At 45.8% G+C, this 24,669-nt stretch overlaps 1 protein-coding gene across 3 annotated transcripts in view; it reads right to left on the minus strand.

The window, feature by feature from the left end:
- Positions 1–24,669, minus strand: part of LOC8053863 (protein trachealess) — a 521,715-nt gene that overhangs the window by 13,831 nt on the left and 483,215 nt on the right. For all 3 annotated transcript variants that reach the window (XM_042287481.1, XM_042287479.1, XM_040503738.2), the window contains 4 exons: positions 11,904–11,983; positions 7,565–7,654; positions 3,095–3,260; positions 930–1,048 (listed from right to left, as the gene is read on the minus strand). In XM_042287481.1, coding sequence (XP_042143415.1) covers positions 930–1,048; positions 3,095–3,260; positions 7,565–7,654; positions 11,904–11,983 — 455 coding nt within the window. The remainder of the gene's footprint in view (positions 1–929; positions 1,049–3,094; positions 3,261–7,564; positions 7,655–11,903; positions 11,984–24,669) is intronic.

The following is a 24,669-nucleotide window of genomic DNA, read 5'->3' on the forward strand; positions in this document are numbered from 1 at the left end:
TAGAAACTTGTGTTTATATATCCTAGATCCACACGAACACACACACACACACAGACACACAAAGATATATATATATATATATATATATATATATATAAACAATATACACTTAAACGAGTTGTGCCTTTTAATACTAGATGTAAAAATCATATAACATACTGTAAACGACTTATTTTTCGCGGGCTCAATATTTTGCGTTTTAGGTCAAAGCTGAAGTTTTTGAACAATTTGGGGGGTTCTAATTTTCGCGTCGCGGTGGGATCTCAATATAGATTCCAATGTATTTACATTTTACCGTAATTGTTCGAGGGACCTATTTTTCGCGAATCGTAGGCGATTCTCGAAAATCGCGAAAATTAGGTCCTCGCGAAAATTAAGTCGTTTACAGTATATGAATCTCTTTTTGTGAAGAAGGCAGGGGTCCATTCGACGCTGTTTTTTTTAGATGGCATATAAATGAAATTATTTCCTTCCGCGTGTCTGTAATCACGGTTCAATGAGCGATATTTTAATTAAGTATATGAAGCGCAGACTACTGACACTAGTTTTGTGTCTTCTAACTATGTGTATAATGCGTGTTTGAGGTAAGAAAGATAGTTTTTAACGATATAAAATTGTGAAGTACGCTAATAAATCTACTTAATTTTCAAATTTCTTTTTTATATAGGCATTTCTATTGTTTTTTGTGGAATATGGATCGTATGGCTGCATATGTCTTTTTTTTCCTTCGGTAGGGCCAATCAGACGTAAAATAACACTCCCGCAGATCTGACTGACTATTTAGTTTTGTCCATCCTTCCTGAGAAGTTCCTAATTCATCTCAAGTTTCATGACAGTTCCTGTTTTCTTATATTAATATAGATGTAGTAGAGCGAAAGAGGGAGCATTCTCTCGGAGGGACCCGAAAGGGTTCCGAGACGTGGACTGACCCGGTATCCCGACGACTTGAAGTGGCAGCCTCGCTTCGTAAGAGTTGACTTCATGCGTACGCAGAAGGACCTTTCCAGACCCTTGTAGGCTGTGCTGCCACTGAGAGTCATCACCGGGGCTGCACAGGCGACGCGGGCAAAAATCAAAATGCGATCAAGAATAACATAGAAGTTTGGGATAGTTAATATTTCATGAATAAAAATTAAAACAGCGCAAGTACACGGACAAGAACAAGAAGGTAGACGAACAAGGCGCTGACTTACAACAAAAGCTTATTCGTGCTAACATCAAGTATAAATACTGTAACGTCCATGACACACAAATAAAGATAAAATACGTGTAATGGACGCCACGTGCTCCTTAGCCACCATTATGCGCTGTCACTGTGTGTCTAGAAAGAAACATTCCTTTTCGGATAAACATATTGAAGGGGTGCTGACCACAGTTTTCCCCCAATTTTCCAATTTCCAGCGCCTCAATGATTTCTCGAGTGAGTTCGTCTTTTTTTTTTCCTAATCACTTTACACTTGTCGAAGACAGGAGTGCAGCAGCAGTCACCGCAATGCAGGTCAAGGTGACCTGACACAACTCTAAAGACATTATACTTGTGTATAATGTCTTTTTTAATGTCTTTATATTGTATTTTTATGTATAATGTTCGTCTACCTTCTTGTTCTTGTCCGTGTCCTTGCGCTGTTTTAATTTTTAATCATGCGATCAAGAAATTAACTTGAGGACTCTGTCGAGATTCCAGCAGGATGTAAATATTGAAATGAGTGATAAGGTGCAGGTGAGCTGGTTTACGTTCACGATTTAAAACAACCCTGAGACAGAGGAAACAACAAGACAACCCCTGTCTCAGGGATTTCCTAAATCATGAACGTAAATATACTTGCCCATTAGGAGCTCAGAGTACACGTTGCGTCACAAAGCATGATTACGCCATTTTGATAATATAAAAGCGGCCTTCTCTATCTAGACAACACAGGCAATCCCTTCATATCTTACAGCTAAAAATAAAAGTAAGTAAAAAGCGTCAATTTGCAAAATACTTCATAGAGATGATAGAAGTGTTAAAAGGGAGCATAAGCAAACTGATGCACAACTTTCTCGCAGGCTTTATCTCTGTGATATTCAACGAATAACAACAGCTTGATCGGCATGTCCACATGATGTCGATGCGATTCTTATTCCAAGATTAAAGAAGGAGTTATCTCGAACTTCTCTACATAGCTGGAGTAAGCGGGTACATGCTAGGGCTAGTTTAAAAAGGCCATAAAGTATATAAGAAACGAAAAAAAAAGTGAAAGCCGTTTACAACTCCCTGTAACACCGAATTAGAGCGCAGCTCTTGAGGAGGAGGGGGAAAGGGTACTGGGGGGGTGAAGTGACCTGGGGGGGGGGGGTCACGTGACCTTGGGGGGTCACGTGACGATGCCGATGATGTCATCAGTGACGTCACTGATGACGTCATCAGTGACGATGACGATGCGGACTCCGATGACGTCATCAGCGATGATGACGATGACGATGCGGATGTCGGTGACGTCATCAGTGACGTCACTGATGGCGTCATCCGTGATGATGACGATGACGATGCGGATGCTGGTGACGTCACTGATGACGTCATCAGTGATGATGACGATGCGGATGCCGGTGAGGTCATCAGTGACGTCACTGATGACGTCATCAGTGATGATGACGATGACGATGCGGATGCCGGTGACGTCATCAGTGACGATGACGTCATCGGGGAGGTCACATGACCTTGGGGGGGGGGGTGTTACGTGACTTTGGGGGTCACGTGACCCTGGGGGAGGGGTCACGTGACCTCTGGGGGTCACGTGACCTTGGGATGACCTTGGTTACGCCGACGCCGCTCAAGCCGGGAACGGGCCCCTAAGAGCTACGCTCTAAAAAAATGCGCGCCAACGGGAAGGTTTAAAACTTGTCTGAATGAGAGAAGAGTTGTGGTACAATCTAGCTCATGAAACGTGACTGAAGACAAAAAAGAAACCTAAGTAAAAAACGGAAGCGCGACCTCGGTGTGTATTTTCTTATTTTCTGTGCCCCGGTCTTATCTAACTGTAATTACATTAACAAGATTTCCTTATTTGTGTGGCGCGTGCATAGGCGCGTGTAGCAGCAGCTGCGGCGGGGGTACCTGGCCTGTCCAAAGAGTTCGGAGTGGAGGATCCGTCGTCAGAGCCTCCCGACCCGCCGGAGGGGGACGACAACGACTGGGACAGGTTGATGCCGAGCTGCTCCGCCAGTTCTGCGTGGTCCTGCTGGTGGATGTAGTCGAAGACGCTGCTGCCCGTCATCTCCACCTGACGCCGCGCAAGAAACCCCCATGAGGACACAGCGTGCGCGACCGCTCATATTACCCCCGAGAGTAATATTAGCTGAAACACCCGATATGGTCTTTTTAGCGACCGCAGACGATCGTCATCGTCTGCGGTCTCCGCGAGCTCTATGAAATGCGTTAGCATTTACTGCCCCAATCATGCCATAGAGTTATTATAACGTACGCTAGAGGTTCACCTGGTGCCAGTGCCTACGCGACTTCCGGGAGGCAAATTGAAGCAGACAGCAGCCAGTCAACTTTTGCAGTGCTCCTGTGCATCCCTATGGGAAAACACGCGTGCATTTTGTCTCTTCGACAGAAAATAACATGAATAACTTTTGTTATTTCGGTTGTACCGGATAGTATATACCTTTATTAATATTGGGAAAGCGTAACTGCTTTAGTTACAGCATTTTTCTTTACCACTGAACGATGTTAAACGTCGCTGTATTTCAGGCCCAAATCTCTGTACCATGGCAGGTATGTAAAAACGAGCGACGATTCTAAGCAAAATGACCATCGAAAGGAATGTAGAGTGTGTTCAAGGTTAACTAGCATTCCGGCGGCGCTTATATGTTGCTAATATATAAGCCTGTCATTATATGAAATTGACCCCGTCGGTGCTCATCTTTATGATCGGTTTAAAAACATTTGGACGTAAAAAAATAAAGTACATGGGCTACAAAAGGTGTGTCTTTTTATTATTTCCTATGTCGGGCAGTTTTAATCGGGCACCTGTTCTCTGGCTTCTCCCTACTTTTAAAGATTTAGAGCGTGCGAGTGATCATTTGAACCCAGAACAAGCATCTTTGTACATATTCACGAGCAGAAAGAATAAAACAGTACTTATTTATTGGAAATCGGACTATATTACGTGGCTTTCAATTTATTTTGATCATCTGCGTGCACAACGAGTTACTTATCCAGTGTTCCAGCGTAGTTCTTTCAGTCTCTCTTAGTTTTCCACATGTCCTTCGTTCGTTTGGCACGTATATCCCCCACGCTAGAAAGCGCCGACGCCGTGTTCGCGCTAACAGTGTCCGACAGTGCACATAAATACATGTGCGAAGCAGTTCTAGCACAGTTTTTCATGCCACTAATTTAAAATAAAAACGCCGTAACTGACCAATTATTTCGTCTGCGTGACTGAGAAATATTCCAATGTGCCTAGTACGTACAAATCATTCGTGATATTTGCTCTTATAGTGGAGCGCAGAAAGAAAATGCAGTCGCTTTTTCCCACAGAAAAGCATTACCGGAAGTCAATTTCAGACTGGTTGCTGTCTGTTTCAATTTGCAGCACCACACTAGCGCCAGTTAAACCTCTAGCGTACATTATAATAACTCTATGGTGCATGCAGCCGGTTTTGGTTTGAACTCGACTGGCGTTGTAAGGCCGCGGCACGGTTGTCGCCGTGTTCTTTAGTCCCGTTCGCTTGTTACTTCCACTTTCCCTCTTACAAGGGTGAAAACGTCTCGTAGCACGCTTCAAATGACGCATCGCTGTCGACTCCTCTTACGTAATTTAGGGCGTGGAAGATAAATCAATTAAAATTATTATAACTCTATATGGGCGGCCATCGAGGGAAGCTGTGGTGGCTGCATCCGAAACCGCCGACGCCCGGGAGTCTGGCTCTCCGAAGACAACAGTATGCGGACCGTAGCGAGGATGGAATTCCCATCCTTCGCCGAGTCTGTGCTAAATGCTGACGCATTTCGTTGAGTATCAACGTAGTGACAGCAGCCGTTTCGGCATCATTTTATCTCTCAATTGTCAAATAATCCCAAGTATGGGACCTCAATTTAGTTTTTCATTTCTAGTTTGAACCACGGTTATTTTAAAGCAGGCGAGTAAAATAAGCACGAAGGACTGCTGCGGATCATATTATCCGCGAACGTATAGGGTGTTGGTGAGAAATCCGAGCCCGTTTTTTCGCAGCGCAAAAATAAATTAGACATCGCGGAGAGCTCAAACTCGGTCAGAACGTAGTAACAGCCGTTCAAGCAATATGCCAAAGTTTCAACACCAACTGTTATCTTATTCAAAATTTATAAACAATTTTCTGGAAATTTCAATGAAAAAATGCGGGCCGACGGAGATCTCGAATAGATGGAGCTCTATGGCGCAAGAAACTGAAAACGGGCGAAAATGAGCCCCATTTTCCCATTGAAAATTTCAAAAAATCACTTATAACTTTTGAATAAGCTAACGGCTGGTGCTGAAGCTTCGGCATCTTGCTCGAACGGCTGGGGTTACATTCTGACGGAGTTTGAGCTCTCCGCGATGTCTAGTTTATTTTTTCGGTGCGAAACGCCGGGTTAGGATTTCTCACAAACACCCAGTACATACTACGTTTTCCTGTGCGCAATTATATAGTGTCAGAGCCGTATATAGAGAGAGTTTGGCCGTTCACTGGGAAGTATAGGAGGCCAACGAGGAGGTGCCATTGGCTGAAAGCGGACTGGGCGTGTTCCAGGAAGCCTTCACAAATTCGAATATGGCCAACCAGAAGCCGCGAATATACCCTGTCGGTGGTCGCAAGAAACAAAATTACTAAGTACGTCGGAGTAACTGTGAGTGGCTGAAAATATGATGCACGCGATGTTTCGATCACGGCGTGCAAAATAATGGTGGAAGATATATAAACATAGGAAATATATAAAAAAAACATGCACTACTAGCAGAGATCGACGTCATCCGTACGCCAGGCGCCCATGTCCGGGCATCTGCCGTCCGAACGGTCAAACTTTGTCCGAGCAAAAGAGAGTATGAGCGGCACATTCATTTCTTAAATCTTTTTGCGTGATCATGATCGAAACACCACGTGCATCATATTTTCAACCATAAAGAGTTACTACATTTAACACTTACGCACTTATTAAAACTTTTTCTCGCTACCACCGCTAAGGGATTATTTTCGGCTTCTGTTGGTCAAGAGAACATATCCAGCAATCTATCAGCTTGTGATGCACGCCCTGGCTCTACCCGCTCTTGGCCCGCTCCTCCCATTGACCAAACTCTCTCTATATACGGCTTTGACTAGCACCGACCAGCCAATACACGCTCGTTGGCGTCGCCAGCTCGTCCCCAGAGCAACGGCATGCACCGAACGCCTTGGGAATTTCTTTTTCCTATCGTTACACGGAACACTGCATTGCCCATGTTCTGACGGCATTCGCAGACGGACCATGGGGCCAACTTATGTGAGTCGCGGCCGTGAAGCCAAGGCGGCTCGAAGATAAATGACATTACAAAAGACAATTTTTGTCTGGTTTTCATTTTAGGCTATCCAGAGCGATGTCACGTAAGACAATTCACAAGTGCGAAACTCTGAAAAAAAGTTGGATAGATTAAATAAAACAATAATTGCTTCTTTCGATATAAAAATACACTCGCTCAGACGTACTAAAGACCGACACAAAAAAGGACACAATTTAATAATTCTACTACCGTAATATCCCGAGAGATAGCGCACCTAAAATTGAAAGCAATTGGCATAAAAATATGGAGTGGGCTAACTTTCGGTGCGCGATAAAAAAAAAGTAAAAGAAAAATAGATAGTTTTTGATTCTGTGACTTGCGAAACTTTCGATCGCAGGGAGGGGAAATGAACCGAAGACGACTGTGCGTCCCAGTCGGCAATGTTCGCTTATCTCCTATTGTGGCTAAGTAACACCATTTCTGCCAAGGTCGCCATTGGAGAGGGCCCTGCGATTCCGAGAAGTGGGCTATCTTCCCGCGTTTCTCGAAATTAGCACATCCGTCAAAAATAGGGGTGAGTTATCTTTCGGGAATGAAGAATCTCTCGGAATATTACGATAGCTAAAAGTTGCGTGCTGTGTGGGTGTGCTCTCTCTGTTTTGTCCTTCGTCTGGGGTCATGGGCGTACCAACTATGGGGGCAAGGGGGGCGCTTGCCCCTCCCCCGCCAGTTCTCAGAGTGGGAAGCAAGGCATGCGTTTTGCCCCCCCCCCCCCCCCCCCCCCCCCGCCGCCGAAACAGCCGCCACTGGGCAGGACAGACACTGGCCGGCTGCGCCCGAGCGATACCAAGGGCACCGCCCCCCGGCCTTGGGGCATAGGGGGGGGGGGGGGGGGCCTGGTGTGCCCCCCCCCCCCTCAAAAACAAGTTGGTACGCCACTGTCTGGGGTTTACTATCTGGAATTCCCACTAGCTCGCCCGCCTTCCCACTCTTTTGTAAGAAATAACTTCGCATTCAAACAAATCTTTATGGGTCAAAAGGGGCTCCACAAATACGTCCTTAAAAGACCGCAGTCATCAACTTACCTGAGACAGTCCAAGGTATATCGATACTGTTTCGGAAATGTACAAGAACCTTCCGTCTGCTCCCAGCGCGAAGGTGAAACCATCTAAAGACTGAAAAAAATACAAAAAAAAATTTTTAGCAGATAATTGAACACCTCTTTAAAAAAAAGCGTCAATGCTAAGGCGAAGCGTCACCTAAAAAAGTATACTGTGACACCAGGGCTATAAGCTAAAGAATACGTGCTCTCACTGTTGGAATAGCAACCACAGCTCGAGTCTCTTACACCCAGTATAGGTTAATCGTCACCACAAAAAAAAAAAAAAAACAGGAAAAAATAAGAAAAAAAAAGGTTAGTGTCTTTTTTACGCCACGAATGATCTGTTAAAGATCTCTGTAAAAAAAAAAGACAATTACAACCTATTTATAGTACGCTTCAAAACATGACACGACTACAAACAATTGACGTTGCCTCGTGGAGAATTCCTCAGTCTATTTACTCAATAACGTGGTAGCCCTGACAAAACGAAAGACAAGCAGCTAACTCTCTATCGGAGCATATAAAGTCAATCACTCAATTTCAACACTGACTACTGTCATTATTTTGTTGATTTCAAGAAGCAATTTGAGAGGATTTCAGGAAGCAATTGAAAAACAAAGTGCATGCTAGGCGCTTTTGGTCTGCAGACAGTGTTTGTCTAAAATATACCTCTTCAGACAGTGTCGATTCTGTCTGCCTCACAGCTAGAATAAATGAAAATACCCGCCCAGAGGGCTGGAAAAATAGTAGATATTATGACAGCTTACATATTGTAAGAAAGAAAACAACTATATCAACAAATTCTTAGAAACCCCTAGACAAAGGAACAGAGCAATAGAAAAAAAAACAAAAAAAAAAAACGGGGACAACACAACCACATCTTAAAATTGAGACGTCGTTGTGTTGTGCCCCTTTTTCTTTCTCGTTTTTTTTTTTTTTTGTTCCCCTTTCTCGGGGTTTATAAGTATGAGTCTAATCGTTCATCAGCTAGCCTGCGCCATTGCCCTTATTTCAATCAAGGATTGTTTGGCATACACACGAAATTCGAGCCCACCTCTAAACCAAGCAAGTGGAAGAAAAAAATCTGATTTGACAGAATGAACGAGAGGAAACAAATTTATACAGAAACGTAGAAAAAAAAAAAAAAAAGGCGACAGAAAGACCTACTCAGTATGCCTCGCAGCATGCGCGCGCGTGGCCCGTATTTTTGAGTTTGGAGCCTTTTGGTGTCCGCGTTTCAAGGCGCCTGCGACGCTGCAGCGACGCAGACGCTATCTCCGACGACTGCCTCGAAGCCCCCAATCTGGGATTCAAACACTCGGAGGGAGCCCGGGGCGCTGCACCCGCCCCAGACTTGACAACACAAACACGCGCGTGCGCTATCCGCGGCGGGCGAGGGCAACGGCGAGAAGTGCCCGAAGAGGCAGCCTTGTCGCTCATTCCAGTCACGTGCCGCAGACAGAGTTTCTGGCCAAATATTTGGGCGAGCGCAGCTCGACGGCTGCACGTCGTGTTTCTCCCTACAGAACTGCCGCTTGCACGAGTTATTGTTTTTATTTTTGTGTATAAATATATATATATACATACTAAAAACAAGTTGGCCTTTTTTATTCTTTTTCCTGTTCCACAGGTCGGTCTCGCTTCTTCAGCAAAAGCGAGCGTTTGTTAAAGCAAATACGCGGTCGGTTCGTCGTAGCCGGGCTCCCTTCCGGGGAGCCTTTCGAAAGAAACCGTTCAGCGCAGGCGCAATCTGTTGCCATTACTAGTAAGCGCCGCGCGTCTGAATTTTTTTTTTTTTTTTTGCATATAAGTGTCAAGCATATTGTGCTTTATATGGTCAATTTACTCTAAATTAGAAACAAGAAAAATAATTGGGCCGGTGAAATGATCTTGATCGAACACTTTCAGATATTTCTTAAATCTAGGATTACCTCTATGCAACGCGACTCTGTGTGTAGAAAATTAGTAAGGACAAATATTGAACGATTCTTACATTTTGTATCGTCATTTGTGTTGTCAGCGTGAATACAAGTAATGTATTTCGATCTTTTAAATGTCTTTGACTCGGATGATCATCCTTTACTTATACCATAGACTCCTGTATATTCTCAAAGCCTGGCAGTTCGATGACAGAGCCATAGAGTGCCCGGTCGCAGATTTCGAGCGCGAAGATCTGGTAGCATAGAGCATTTCTTGGTGCGTGTGGTATTCGGCGTACAGCTTTTGCAGCGGCGAGGACCCGAAACATGGTTTTCAAACCGGACGAGAAAAGAAGCGGTAGCCCGAGGAACGCGAGGAGTACGGGCGGACATTCCATCCCTCGGGACAAGTGTGTTTCGGCGTCTCGCCGCGACGGGACGCTTGTTACATGACTCTTGTCTGTCGTTCCACCTTTTCAATTTCGGCGTCCGCGTCTCGTAGCGATCTGCCAGGCTTTGCGAGAATAGAGGAGGCTATGCTTATACATAAACTTTGATCTGACGCTGAGAGTACTCAGCTTTGCATCGTTTCTCGATTACTTGTTCAGGGTTCCGATTTTGGTCAAGATGAGAGCGAGAGCGTTCTAGGCTGCTGATTGGACGTGGCTTCACACCTTGCGCGTAATAAAACAATTAGGAATTTTTGGTCTGTTTACGAGTTCATAATTCGGCAATATATCGGTAAGAACGTCTCACCAATACATAAATAGTGAGAAAGGTCTCGCAACCTCTGATGTGCTTGTTCGAGTACTCCTTCATCCACCGGTTGATGTCAGCTTGCTTAGGGCAGCGGAACAACCTTAGGTTTGCAAAGGAAGCGCGGGTTGTCAGTGGCTTCTAACGTGAAATAGCAGACGATCATAATTTCGGCCCGCGTCCGATCTCGATCCGCCTCAGCACGCGGTTCCTAGCACTCGATCAACTTTTTTTCTGAACGATGTACGCCGCTTTCTTGCTTTATTTCCCTCCGCAAATGACACTTCGTAACAGGCGAAGCGCGTTCTTCTCCTGCGTTAGCCGACAAACCGCTTCCGAAGGACATCTAAGGTCCCTCCGCGAGAGGCAAACTAGATCTCGCTCTCGCTGTGACAAAAATCGGAACCCAGTAGAGAACATTTTCTGCGTTCTCTTGGACGGCACTCCCAACCTTATGTCTCGCGTTTGGGTGCGTCTCAGGGGTACATAGTTAAAATCATGTTTTACAATGTTTTAATAAAATACACAAATTCATGTTTTCAGCATTCAGTAACTTTTTAATATGGAGATGACATGAACCTGTTTCGAGAAATATCATTATTGGGGGATTATCAAAATGTTGATACACGGTGCTTAATTTGTGGTGTCGGAACATGTTGACGTTTAATTCTTTTAAAAATGTCCTAGTGCCTTTATCGGTTGGACCTACGAATGTTTGTTATCCGCTTGACAATGTTTTGTTGCAAAGGGTTGCGGGCACCAATGATCTTGTTGTATATATGAACTCTTGTCTTTTATTCTTAAGGTACACGTTAATAATAAATATCATCGCCGCCTCCTTTCGTGCGTCGCGTGTAATTTTCAAAATTAAGCGCGAGTTTTCTACGTAAGCCTGCATATTATGGCCATACTTTTTGTTAATTTGAGCTAAACGGGAGTTTTCCTTTGTTGTCTGTAACCGTATTCAGAGTCAAAAGATAACAGAAAGCATTCAAAGACGCTTTTTTTTTTTAAATATTTTATGATAAATATATTGGTTACACTGTTTACTATTAATCTACCACTTTTGTAACAATTCGTCCTAGTTTGAGTTCTTTTACGACATCCGCGAGATTTTATATTTTATGCCTCCGTGAATTAAGTGATTTTCCTGATCTCACGCCAGCTATTTACTTTTACGTTCAGGTTCCGAGACAATTTTTGCAAGTTTCTCTTACTTCCTTTGCAAATCCATGTATTCTCATTGACTCCATGGCCCGCTTACAATGCTTGTATAATCGGGTCGGTGGATATTGGCGTGTTTAAGTAAAATGGTGGAGCATTTATGTTGTATCTGACTAATTTCTACAGTTCTTGGAGTGCACCATTACGAAGGCGACATCAGCCGTTCATAAGCCCGTAAAAACAAAACGAACAAACAAACAAACAAACAAACAAACAAACAAACAAACAATGAAAGAATGAAACTGGGTCTAGCGCTCAGCAGTAAGCTGAGCGCTAGACCCAGCTTCGAGTATAGTTATTGAGCGACTCTGGAGCGGCCTTGGCTACGGGCCAAGTGCTTGTCTATAGGTGAGCACGCAGTGTGCCGCAGTCAAAGTACCGGACCGGCGGGCATCTGAGGATGCAAAGGACAGCGCCGCTCACCTGTAAGATGTGCGTGCCTTGGTGCTGTTCGAAGATGTCCACGGCGAAGTTGGACATGGACCGTCCTCGCAGCGAGGCCCCTGTCCGGAGGGAAAGAAAGGCGCAATCAATGGGCGTTTCGGGCACCGACAAGGCGGGGAGCGAAACGCGGGGTCGAGCAAGAACGGCACTCTGGCCATTGGTCCTCATTAGAAGAGTCCGAGTGCCCGAATTAAGCGGTACACAGATAGCCACTTCGCAGCTGCCCGATCGCCGACGGGAAACGGCTTTAATCGCCTTTACTTATTCATCCTCGGAGTCCCAGCGGCGGGGCCGCCGTTGGGAGGCCCCCGCCTTTTATGCCACCGGTCTCGAGGTTCGCGGGAGTCGGCGAGAAGCCAGGAAAAGACCTGGCAGGGACAGGCAGCTGAGGGAGCTTTCTCGGTTAGAGCCACGGAAAATCGGGCTCGTACCGAAAGGTGCCGCTAACCACCCGACGTTCCGCAAGAACGCAAAAATTGCGTACCGCTGGTACGCTCTGAGGCAGGAAGTACAAATGGCGTCTTCTTGTTCAAGAAGTCGCCCTGTTTTGCGGTAGACACACCGGAGCTTACAACCTCCATTCACTGGTTAAGTAAAAGCGTTCTCCTCGTCTGTTTATATTATGTTTTGTATTAAAATACTTCAACCCTCCAAGCAATCCCTCGTGTGACTAAGAAAATGACAGGGAAGAGTTCACCCGCATCCAGGCGTGAGCTTCGACAACGGTTCGGCGTTTCGTGGGCCCCGAGCGTGCACGCGCAACCAAAGCACGACGGAGGGCAAAACGCCTGCTGGATGTTGGCAGTTCGAAAGACACGCCGAACCGTCCCCATCTTCTCGGTGACTAAGCAGCAAATACGCATGAGTAAAACAAACCAATAAGAAAAAAGTCGAGAAAACGGAGTACAGCGCGATTAAGGATAAAGGCCCAAAAGCGCGACTCTGTCAAGTGCCGTCATTTTCACGGAAGCCCCAACGAAAAGAGCTTTCTACTTCGGCACATAGACACAGCGTTGATAACGGCAGAGTGGCGAAGTGCTCGTAACCGCGCACCTTTGAGCGCTGTGCGAGTTACGCGAGCACAAAAACCAAAATTGAAAACGACGGCGACCGGAGACACTCGCAGTGAAGCGGGATGCACCTCCAGACCAACAGGCAAACAAACACGCCAGTATGGCGCCGAGGGTCTCCGGCTTCTTGCTAAAATTGCCAGCACGACGGTGTCGAACCCCCTAACAACATTTCGGAGCAGAAAATTCTAAAGAAGAGCGCCGGCGCCCGCTGAAATATTCAAATTCGGGCCAAGAAAGGCGAGCGCCAAATGTTAGGGGAGTAGGTTACAGGCGACCCACTCTCCTGGGTCTCCCCCGACCGAAAGGAGATATAAAAGTCTCCCATGTTGCTCCGGCATTTTAGGGGGTCGAAAAATTAGATTACCTTTATACACATAGTTCTTTTTTTTTTTACTCTGCTTTAAGTGTAAGCTATCGTCAGCGAAGCGAGTCCCTTTTGATGCGCGGAAAGAACATACGCCTAGAAGGCGGGAGGGTGTACAGTGTTCTCTCGTTCGTGTACAGGAACGCAGCGTGCTTGTGGTCTACTCCTACGAGAGTGCCGTGGGATGCGCAATTTACAGATATTTTCGAGCATCCACAAGGAAAGAAAATACCGAAAACGAATGAATAGAATAGACATAATTAATAATAATGTATAAGTTGTTGCGAAGGCTATATAAAAAATAGCAGTTGAGCAAAACGTGTATTGCATTACGGAAATAGTGACCCGTCCTTCCCTTTCTATTTCTGTGACACACTTTTGAAGTAGTAGCTTTATCGGGCCCACCAACCTCAGCAACCGCGCAAGCACGAGATGTGTGGGTTGGTCAATCTGTAACCGCAAAACCACCTTTAAAAAAGAAGAGAAAAAAAGAAAAGAAAACGGAACCCCCTGCCAGGGATTGCACTTTGGTCAGCGACGTGGAGGCCGAGTGCGCTGGTGACTGAGCTGCGTACCCAGCAAGGAGAAACGGGGGGAGCAGAAACAGGTGGTGCGAGAAAGCGCGCGGAGCGGAAATGGGGAAACGGGAAAAAAGAGGTGAGCGGAAACAGGTGGTGTACAAAGAGTGCGCGGAACAAGATGGAGTGGAAAGGGCTGGAATTTGGAAAGAGCACTTCCCCACTCTTGGTGACCCAAAACATTCAGCGCGAATGTTTTGTATGCGGGTGGCGCTGAAGAAAAAATCGCACAGAGTCTCAGACAGACAATGGTGTGACGTAATGTTTATGTAAAAAGCTCTGACCTAGGCACCGCCTGAACTAAGAACACCACCCACCCCAGGCACTGAAGGTCTAAGGGAGATCTTGTTTGACGCACCATCCGAACTAAAAGCACCACCCACCCTACAAAGCTACCGCATTTAGACGCGTCTGGAAGAATGACCAAACATGCAACCAATTTTTATTTACCGCTTATGATTCCGCTACTTTACAGCAGAGTTGCTAACGGATAAAAAATGTTTTGTTTATACGGATCGGCCACGTGTCGCCCGACAAAGGCAGTGTAAGGAAGGACTCCATTCGCATGTTTTACACGCCACAAAACAAAAATGAAACACTATGTTTCACTTTAAAAAAAAGAACAGCTGCAGGAAATGATAAGAACACAAACTTTTGGACCTCCACTGTGGCCCGGAAACAACCCACAAACACAATGACCCAGTATGCGCAGATTGGCCACAACATACCAATAGGTGCATCGCTCAGAGTCTAGAGAGACTGAACCCGAGTACAAACAGCTCCCTCTCCTCTCGCCTCGCCCCCCCCCCCCCTTTTCCCGGCCCCTCCCCCCCCCCCCCCCTTCCCAAAGGCACAAGAAGTTTAGCATTAACCGCTCCCTGTAGTCACCACCTCAGAACGAATACAGCTGTATGTCACACAAAGCGGCTGAGGTGTCACGATAGATGAAGGCTGGCGTCATTAGGCGGAGCGGTGTCCAGCGCGGCCAAGAGCGCACATGCCGTTCCTCTCGGGGGCCAAGCTTATCACAGCCTTCACGGTCCAATCATTCTTGACGCTCCAAGGGGCTTTCGTTTTCGATGAGCGTCGCCATCCTTCTGCGCGCGATTCCTTTTTTTTTGCGTTTGTTTTAGTTCAGCGATCCAGCGTTATTTGCTTTTCCATCGCCCGCGGGGAGAGGGTCGTCTATTCATCGACTGTCCACTCGATGCTAGCAGCTTTTTGTGTGTGTGCGCGCGTGATGCGTACACAGCCGTCACATCGGGGAGGAAGCCGCGAAAATAGCATCACCGCAGAACAGCACCAACTTTATGGGGAGCCACTTATCGCCGTGGGGGAAGGGGGGAGGGGAGGAGGTGCGTCGCAGCGGCGATCTTTACAAATACGACGGCTTCCGAGTCCAGCGAAACACAAACGGAAGGCACAAGGACGCACGCCGACAAGTGAAAGGCATAAAAAGGCCCAGTCTAGTGAAGGAAGCGCAGCTGCTTGGCAGCGGTCACTTCCCCCTCCCCTATCGGTGCCCCCGGGAAGTGACCGTCCCGAAAGAAATTCCGCTGGGACTCGACTCCCAATTAAAGCGGGCCGGATGGAGCAACCAGCGTGAAGGCGTAGGTTTGCCGAAACACAAAATAGCGAGGGACATAATGCTGCCTTTGCTGTTCCGCCTCGCTCCGTATATAGCGGCCTTGATCTCTCTTTTTCTACCGAACGATAAAAGACCTGAAAGTAAACAAAGGCGCGCAGAAACGAAAACGGCCGCTCGTTTTTCTGTGTCTCGTTGTCTGCAGCGCTCGGCGTTGTTCCAGGTCGTGGGTCATAACTCGGGAGTGATTTTCGTCGGCCACCGAGTATCGTGCTTCGATTTTTTACGACTCCCTGCGAGAGAACAGAGAGGTCACGCAGGGCCGTAAACCGATTCGCAACGCATTTTCGCGGAAATTGAAAGTATATGTTCGCCTGGCTGGTTTATTTCACCGTTGCTCCTTTGGAATCAGGATTTTTGGTAGAGCGGAACTCCGACATACACGTCTCGATTTGTTTCTTGTTACACTTGGAAGCCCCGAGTTCGATTTTAAACTCTTCGCGGCGGCGCCCTCGCGAGCGTTTCGTTTTAAATCGAAATGATTGCGCATCCCGACTGACCCGACCTCCCCCCCCCCCCCCCCCCCCCAAACCCCCCAAATGGGAGCAATCTCATTATACCACGAAGACTCGTAGTGTCACACTGCGTTCTTTGATATTTTTCGAGGTCGAAGTTAAAAGGCGACCCCGCCCAATATATTTGAACTTGAGATTACGACCCTTTTTCAACTAAAGCAGTGTCTCTGAAGTACAAGGAATAATTTCTTTCTCGATATTGTGTGTAGTTTTATTTATATCACGGCTCAAAGTTCGGTTTCGGGCGTCTTCAGCCAAACCGAAACTATTTGCTAGAGGGTTAGGGATGGCAACACTGATCAACAGCCGAACAGCCGCGACGTGGTGTCACAAGGTTGCTGCGCGAGTCTTCCTTAACTAAAAGCTAAACCACTCGCCGCCCGCTGAAGAGCAGCTGGTCCTATTTTTAAAACTCGGTTTCAGTGGAGGACGCGGCTTCAATATGATGTAATATTTCGGCTGTAATCATATTTCGTGCCACTAAAGCGATATCAGTAATTTATTTTGGGTTCGTTTTCGACCGGAGTGTCCCTTTAAGGTAGCTAGGCATCTGGATACATTGTAGATTCTATTGATACGCTAGCGCAACAACGTCTTTAGCGTAGCGATAGTCAATTATTGACAAGAGCGACGTATGATGCGTGATAATCCTGGTACTCGAATATAAACGGCAGCGGCGCGTGAAAGTACATAACAGGATATTAGCCCAAGAGCTAAATCGGCCTGGTGAACACTAAATTGTGTCACGTAGCGTTTTGTCGCACATTCGTACGTTCCACCATACTCAGTTTTGTGATATCCTTCGAGAGAAAGTGAAAGAAACCGTAGACAGCGTGTTCGGGTTAACGAAGTCGGGGCTCGCAAAAATCAAAATTTTGGTCTAGGAACCCGAGCAGGCTTTACCGAAATAAAAACACGAATTGAACAGCGTTCCAACCTGCCCTGCTGATAACATCAGTTCATCCGTCTGTTTTTAATAAAACAACAATGGAATGGGGCTGTTTCGTTTCGAGGACGAAACACCAAAAATGGTGCTTTGTTTACCTGTGTGCGTTAGCCAATATAAAAAACACGTACCGTGATTTCCGGTGCACAAGTCAAGTGTTTTTTCCCCTCAAATTTCCGTTGCTCCTTATTATAAAACGATGCAACTTTATCTGTTACTTTGTTTCTTCCTTTTTGTTTTTTGTAAGTACAGATTTGATTTAATCAAGATGTAGGCCGCAGGGGTTACACAGAAAGTTCCCCCCCAAAAAAGAACCGTAGAAAGTTAATTAGCTGGGGGAGTTGGTAAGCAGTAAACATGATTAAAATCAACGAAAATGAAATAGCGCGACGCAGAAAGTCACCGCGTTTACGTATCAGGCTCGGCCAATGGATGCGCGCCTGCCGATAACCGTATCTCTATACAAGTCACGCCCTCAATAAAGAAATGCCTCTTGTCTGTTGCATGTTGCAATTGTGTCATGACAAGTTACTACTGAAATAAGGTAGGAAACCGTAGAAAAATATAGAAGACAGGACATACGCTGAACTCACAACTCAATATTTAATCCAGAAGAGAAGAGCAAAAAAATGACATATATCAGACAGGCACGCGTTTCTGACGCAATTTTTCAAGAACGCGAGGAGTTGACTTCAACTCATCGAAGCGTGAAAAAACTATTCTTTTTTCAGATAGTACTACTGAAGACTGGCTCACACAGCGCTCGCACAAACCCTCTATATATAAAAAACACCTTGTAACTTTGTCTGTTTTTCGGCCTGGGTAAATAAACAATGCATCGCAGAGAGCTCAAACTTCGTGAGAATATGACGCTATCGGTTGGGATAGAAAGCAAAAGTTTGAGAACATGACGTTACCTAAGTCGAAAGGTAACTGAAAAAAAAAAACCAAAAAAAAACGATATTTATCTATAAGCTGACGTCCACGTCTAATATCGTCAAAACAAGAAATAACACCGTGGGCGGCTGTAGCATCTATTTCAATGAAACAAATTGTCTGCAAGAAAGAGGATATTGTTTTCTTTCTTCCTGAGAAGTTTTTCTCACAGAAAGTATTGCCACAGACGTTCACATTGTCATTTCTTGTTTTGGCGATATGGACGTCGGCTTAGGTGGACGTCGGCTCATGGAGAAATTCCGTTTTTATCGAAGATCTTTTGATCCAGGTAACGTCGTGTTCTCAAAATATCTTGCTCTAACCAAACCGCTAGCGTCACATTCTCACAGAGTTTGAGCTTTCTGCGACGCATAGATGATTTACTCGGGCCGTAAACAGAATTCTCTTTTCTCGGGAAATCCCTTCCATGTATTTCTCGTCCTATTCGTTTGAGAGAATATTAAAACTGGTTTCCTCTTGTGCAAATATTGTGCTCATAATACACACATGCGGACTTGGTATCAACGCAGCTGTAAACCAGTTTCTACATGCGCAACTAAAATAAATACAAATATATCATCGACGACGTCCGTAATACGTTTTTAGTGACGCGCTCAGCATACGTAGCAGGATAAAAACAAACAAACAAGCGTCGACAAGACCATAACATAAAGCAGTAACGATGTCATTGATATTCTAAGAACTAAATATCGAAAATGCCAATTTTTCAACTACACGTACATTCAGATATGGCGCGCAAGTGGCAGCGTTAGAGTGGGTTAGAGTGGGAGTCACTCCAATACTCGAGGGTACGTACGGTCAGTCAGACGGTTGATCAAATACGTTTTCGTATTTTTGCACACTGCACTCTCTCCCAATGCTACCAGAACCTACATCTTTCGTGTATTTCTCGACATAACGGTAACGGCAAGAGTGGAGGAGGTCCCTTCGGCGGCGAAAATCTCCCAAGAAAAAACACTGCCCGTCAAAGTCGAAAAAAAAAAGGCAAAACGCCAGGGTCTTTATAACAACACAGAAGCACCGTGCCCACAGGACATGTGAGAAGCACGAGGGCGGGAAAATGAAGGGAGCGTCCATTTTTGTCATGTTTTGTACCTTCTTGGGCACCTCAAAATGGCTGTTCTCGCGCCTTGATCAGCACACCGGGGAATAGTCGCGAAGCACAACCACAAACAACGACACGACAGCGTAAAAAAAGTACGCGCAGTCAGATATAAGAATGCTAGAACAACAAAAGAAACAAACAAACGAAGCAAGAACAATAAAGAATGAACTTCCCCGGTGCCGCTCAAATTCAATTTCTTCCCCCAAAAAAACCGGAGCCGAGAGCTGCACGCCCCGGCGTGGATCGAACCCCGGACGGTGCGGAGGTGTCTCTTGTTCGCGGGTCGCCGAAGTGGCTTGTCCAGCGCCGGATTGAGTTTGAGCATTCTCTTTGTCCAGGGCGAGCTGAAAAGGGGCGCTGCATTTCGCGAGCTTTGTGTTGCGTCGAAGGACATTCAGCGAGCTGTTCTCACGAGCCGCCCGCATTTGCGCAGTCGAAACCCCAGGTCAAACAAATCGCGCCGTCTATTGTTGGGGGCGACAAGAATACCAACGAAATCACGAAAAATATTTTTCGTTTGTGTGCGCGTGTTTTTCAGCTGTGAACGGGGGGGGGGGGGGGGGGGGGGGGGGAACGCAATAGCACTGAAGTTTTATGAGGTATGCAGTAGACAGCAGTCTGCTTAGACGTCAGGCCACGCATTTTCACGTAAGAAATGGTATTTATTTATCGCAGTGCCACTTTTGGCCTTAAAATCAAGCCTCCAGAAAATGTGGCATGGGTAGCTCGTGCCAGGTCTCGGGAATTTTTATGAACACAAACATACACCGCGTAATAAGATCTAACTATACGTACTCGCCTCACCCAATAAATAAATTTTGTTTTATGATGAAATAAGTATTACAAATAGCCATTTTTTGTGTCACAAAGAAGCAACGATGTACCTTGATTAGGTCAAACTGGCTTCGTAGATATTCAACTTAAGTAGTTTAAAAAACAACATCAACGACGCGGGAAAAAAGAAAGAAAGCTTGTTGTTACTTATTGTTCCTATAATCGGACTAAGCCAAAAACAAACAAACGAGTACTGACGAGTGATGCGCAGAGACTATAACGAGCGTTTGTTCTTGCCTACGGGTTCAAATAAAATCCTGCACTGATTTTGAATCACCAGACAAGCGACGGCATAGTCGTGGCTCAACAATGGGCGGTGAAAGACGTCTACGTCAACATACTTCGGGTTCACGTTGACGTCAACTATACACATATTTAATTCACTAAACCCCTCTAGTTTTCTCAGACAGAGCACTGTCCCCATCAAGTATTCACTGGGCGACATATTTGAGTGCACTGTTTACTGTGCATGCTCAGAACGAGCTCCCCCTTATAGGTTCACGAGACCGGCCATCGTAATGGTGTATAGTGAACGCTGCAGAAGCACCGTGGAAACCCGTCGTCAGCACACGCTGAGTAGCTATGCACTCAGCTACGAAAGTGCTGCTTCCCCTGTGAAGCGTGCACCGCCGCACGATAACTCATAACGTGGAGAAGCCTACCTCGCGGTAAGGGATCGCTCCATGGGCCTGTTATACGGTTCCTGGGAAAACGTGCGCTGTCTCCTCAAAACCATTAGGGCGAGGACAGCGCAAGACGCTCCGTGTGGCGGGGAAGGGGAGGTTAAAAGAGGAGGAGACACGCAACGAGTGGCATTCCAGCACGGGCGAGAGGAAGCAGCGGAGCGCGGCGGCACCGATGACAGGCCAGTGCTTGTGCAGAAAACCGACCCCCGAAGGCACGTCCCGCACATTCGGCTCTTTTTACGCGCTGCCGCACCGCCGTCTTAACAAATAGCCGCCCGCGTTGTGTCGCTTTCTCTTTTTCGTGTTCGGAGAGGCGCCGGCTCGGCCAACTTTGTCCGAAGTCTGGAGCGAATCGGTGTGGTGCTTTGTCCCACCAGCAAAGAATGAAACCTGAACGAAAATGTCGTAGAGGGATTTCGTGCGTCGTCCTGCAAAAAGCGCGGGCACTTATCCAATCACGTATGATCATAATTTATCACCTAGTCCATAATAGGGCCAGTTTATATGTGCTCAACGTAATGAAAATCCGGGTTGAGTACCTTGTTTTTATAATCTCAGCTTCCAAAATGGTTCAATTCGAAATATTTTGTAATACCTTTCAATAACAGGTATGTGCATTACTCTTGACTGTTAGAAGAAATCAATTAAAACACGCGATCCGCAACACGAGACCATGAGGTGCGGAATTGGAATGTTATGGTAGCTTTATCGTGAGAATACATTTACTGCACATCATCCACTATGATCTTCTACAGGTTTTTCTTGAACTATATTTTTTTCATAACCCGCTGTGCCCGTACTCCATAAAATAATTAACTCTATCTTCGTCTATGAAACCAGTAATTTGACAGCGTTATTGAGGGTTAATAAATATAAGAAGAAAATTAGAGCACCAGCTTTATATACATTTGGTGAAATAACAACACGCTCAAAAGTTACCTTTCCTTCAACAACTTTCATTAAATCACTAGGGAAAATTTTACGTACCAGCGTAATACTCTAAGCACTAAAAAAGTGCACAAAAATGTACACAACAAAGCGCTTCGCATTTCCCCCAAATGAACATCATTTTTCATCGGGCGTGCCGAACCACTTGCCACTAGGGCTGGGCGTTGATTAAAAAAAAAAATAACCCGATTAATCGGCACCTTTTAATCAATTAATTATATGATTAATCGATCGCACTGACATTTATAAGTTTATGAGGTAAAAATACACATTTTTATTGTTAGAAAGTTGTTTTACTCCGAGAAACAGTGCAATTACACACATTTTGAACTAAATTTACAATTGGATGTGCAGCTCAGTACAGTTCAGACATACTCACTAATTGTTATGCCAGCTGCGGAGGCAAATAAGTTTGTTCAAATATTTAGGCAGGAGGGAGCTTCTTTGGTTGTTGACGATCAGCCCCGCAGCGCTGAACAGGTGCTCACATGGCGTTGAGGTGACCGGGACATATATCAGCTTCTTTACGATAGGCACTAGTCTAGGAAGAAGGGAGCCCTGCGCTCACCACCACTGAAAAGGGTCCAGTTCATTCATAATGCAGAAAACCCGAGACTGTGGTAAAAGCAAGGAAACGGAGTCGAAGAAGAAAGACAGGGGAAGAGAACGTCTTTGAGACGTTCTTTTCCCCTGTCTTTCTTCTTAGACTCCGTTTCCTTGCTTTTACCACAGTCTCGGGTTTTCTACATTATGATCAACATCCACCAGCTCGCCTGCGCACTCACAGTTTTTTCCAGTTCATTGTCAGTCACTTCTGGCATCGAACGGTACAGCGATACTTGGCACGGTAGCCTCCTCACCGTCCTCCGAGAAAACGTACTTTCTTTTTTTCATCAAAGTACTTTCATTTCAAGACTTGCTCAAACCTGTTCTCGGCGATCTTTCTCGATGCGTGCGAGGCTCTTGAACCCAAAGTCAAAACGCGTCGCCATTTCGTAGTCGTTGTAGTGCGGACACGCTCAAAGTCCCTCATCCATGGAGTCCACCAGCATGGCCTCAAAGTGGCAGATGAATGTGGGGCTGCAGCCGTTTGTCTTTATTTTGTTCATAAGTACCTTTAGGCCTAGGATGAGTACAGAGCGAGTCGCATATTTGTCTCCTCCAAGGATCTCTGTGATGTCGACAAGGGGCTTTAAATCCTCCCTCACAGATGTTGACTGAAACTGTTCCAGCATATCCCAGTCAAGATCTGTGAGGCGAGGAATAGACGTTTTGCTGGCGCTGACGTCCTCCATGGCGCGCCGCAAAGATTCTTTTAGATAGAGCAAGCTGTTTATCATTATGATATGAAAGCGCTATTCCACTTTGTGGCGACGTCCTGCTGAAGCTTCTTTTTATGCGCTCCAAGGTTAGCAGCGTACGTCGAAAGTAATTTCTGGCGGCTGAAACTGTGCTTGAAGTGACATACAGTACGTCGACATGTGACCCCCAACAGTCGTTCCACGCCCATCACGTCGAGCGCTTCGTGAATGCACAAGTGCAGCGCACCGGCTGCGCACTTCAAGCTCTGGAAGTTGGTTTTCTCCACCACGAGACGGATGTTTCGCGCGTTATCGGTGCAAACAGTGTCAACGTTTTCATCAATTTCCCCATCTATAACGGTCTCCGAAACCTCACGGGCACACTGCTCTCCTGCGTGGCGTTCAAGCACGTGCCTCACCTGGAGAGTGGCCGATCGGACAATCCAGTAGTAATCGATCCGGTGTGCCGTTATGCCGAGGTAAGCTTCATCGGCAATGGAGGTCCCTAAGTCAGCTAATGAAGGTGGCAGCCGAATGTTCTGCCTGAAGGTTGTCCCTTTTTGTGGTGCAGAGAGCGTCCACCCTGGCACTCACTGCACGATCCAACGGCGGTTGGTAGGACGGTGGGTCTAAGGCTATCTGAAGCACGGTTGTTAAGTCGTCGTCTTCAACGATGTTCAGAGGGCGGCTAGCACAAACGAGCCAAGAGGTAAGGCCTTGTACGATATTTTCTTTTTTTTTCACGAAAAGGAGCCCTGAAGAGAAGGCGTCGGAAGTCGTCGGTTTCATCGCAGATGATCCAGGGTGTTTTCTTCACGTGTTGTTCCCGTCACTTTTTATTTTTGCAGTGGCTTAGGTTTGTGTAGTGCCCGCAAAAAAAAAAAAAAAAGAAACACGACAGTAACAAAAAAAAAATCGTTTCATTACTATTTTGAGCTATAGAAAGATAATCCTCATTATTCCTGCGCACATCGGAATTTTCAATTCTAATCGAAAAAAAACGGTTATTTGGTTAAGAAAATTTATAGCGATTAAAGAATTAATCGATCGATTGCCTACCCCTACTTGCCACGCTTAGCCTGCACACGAGGGTTCGTTCAAAGTAACCTCATTATCCTTGTTTGTACAAGGATAATGAAAGCGAGTATAACTATACTCGTTTTCACCTTAAGAATCGTTGTAAAAGAAGTCCGATACTCTCATCCCCTTTGTGTAAAGAATTAAGATATATGTCAGTGAACTTTACATTAAATGTACGTACTTACTACGAAATGCATGCTTGACCCGCCAGAAGCATCGCTTCTTCCTCCGACAACCAAATCTTGTAACAACTAGTTCGCGCGGCGTATGAACAATCCGCAAAACTTAATTTTGTCTTGGCGTGAAAACGAGTATAGCTCAGTCTGGGTACTCAATTCTTTTATATTTTTTTGCAAGTTCCGCCATAATAGTGGTTATCAGAGAGTTGGCTCGATTACAATTAAAAAAAAAAAATACACGCGATTTTCTGAACTCTAGATAGGTGTAGGAATTCAGATAGCTTTAGATAAGCAATGGCGTTCTTGTCTGTCGCGAGATGTTTTCAACGTTTCTAGAATATAAAAAGGCGTTTTCTACGATTCTAGATAGAACTGCGGATAGCTGGCAACCACGATTTTAAACATGAAAAAGGCTGAAGCGTCGTTCGTCCGCAGCGTAGCTTATGTAGTGGCTCTAGGTGCTAGTTGAGTAGCGCCTCTACGACTCGTGGCCGTTTGATCGAGACGACACCGGTCGGCCTGGCGTCATCTTTC

This window comes from Ixodes scapularis, unplaced genomic scaffold (assembly GCF_016920785.2).
Source record: "Ixodes scapularis isolate PalLabHiFi unplaced genomic scaffold, ASM1692078v2 PGA_scaffold10__122_contigs__length_95168666, whole genome shotgun sequence".
Taxonomy (NCBI): Eukaryota; Metazoa; Arthropoda; class Arachnida; order Ixodida; family Ixodidae; genus Ixodes; species Ixodes scapularis.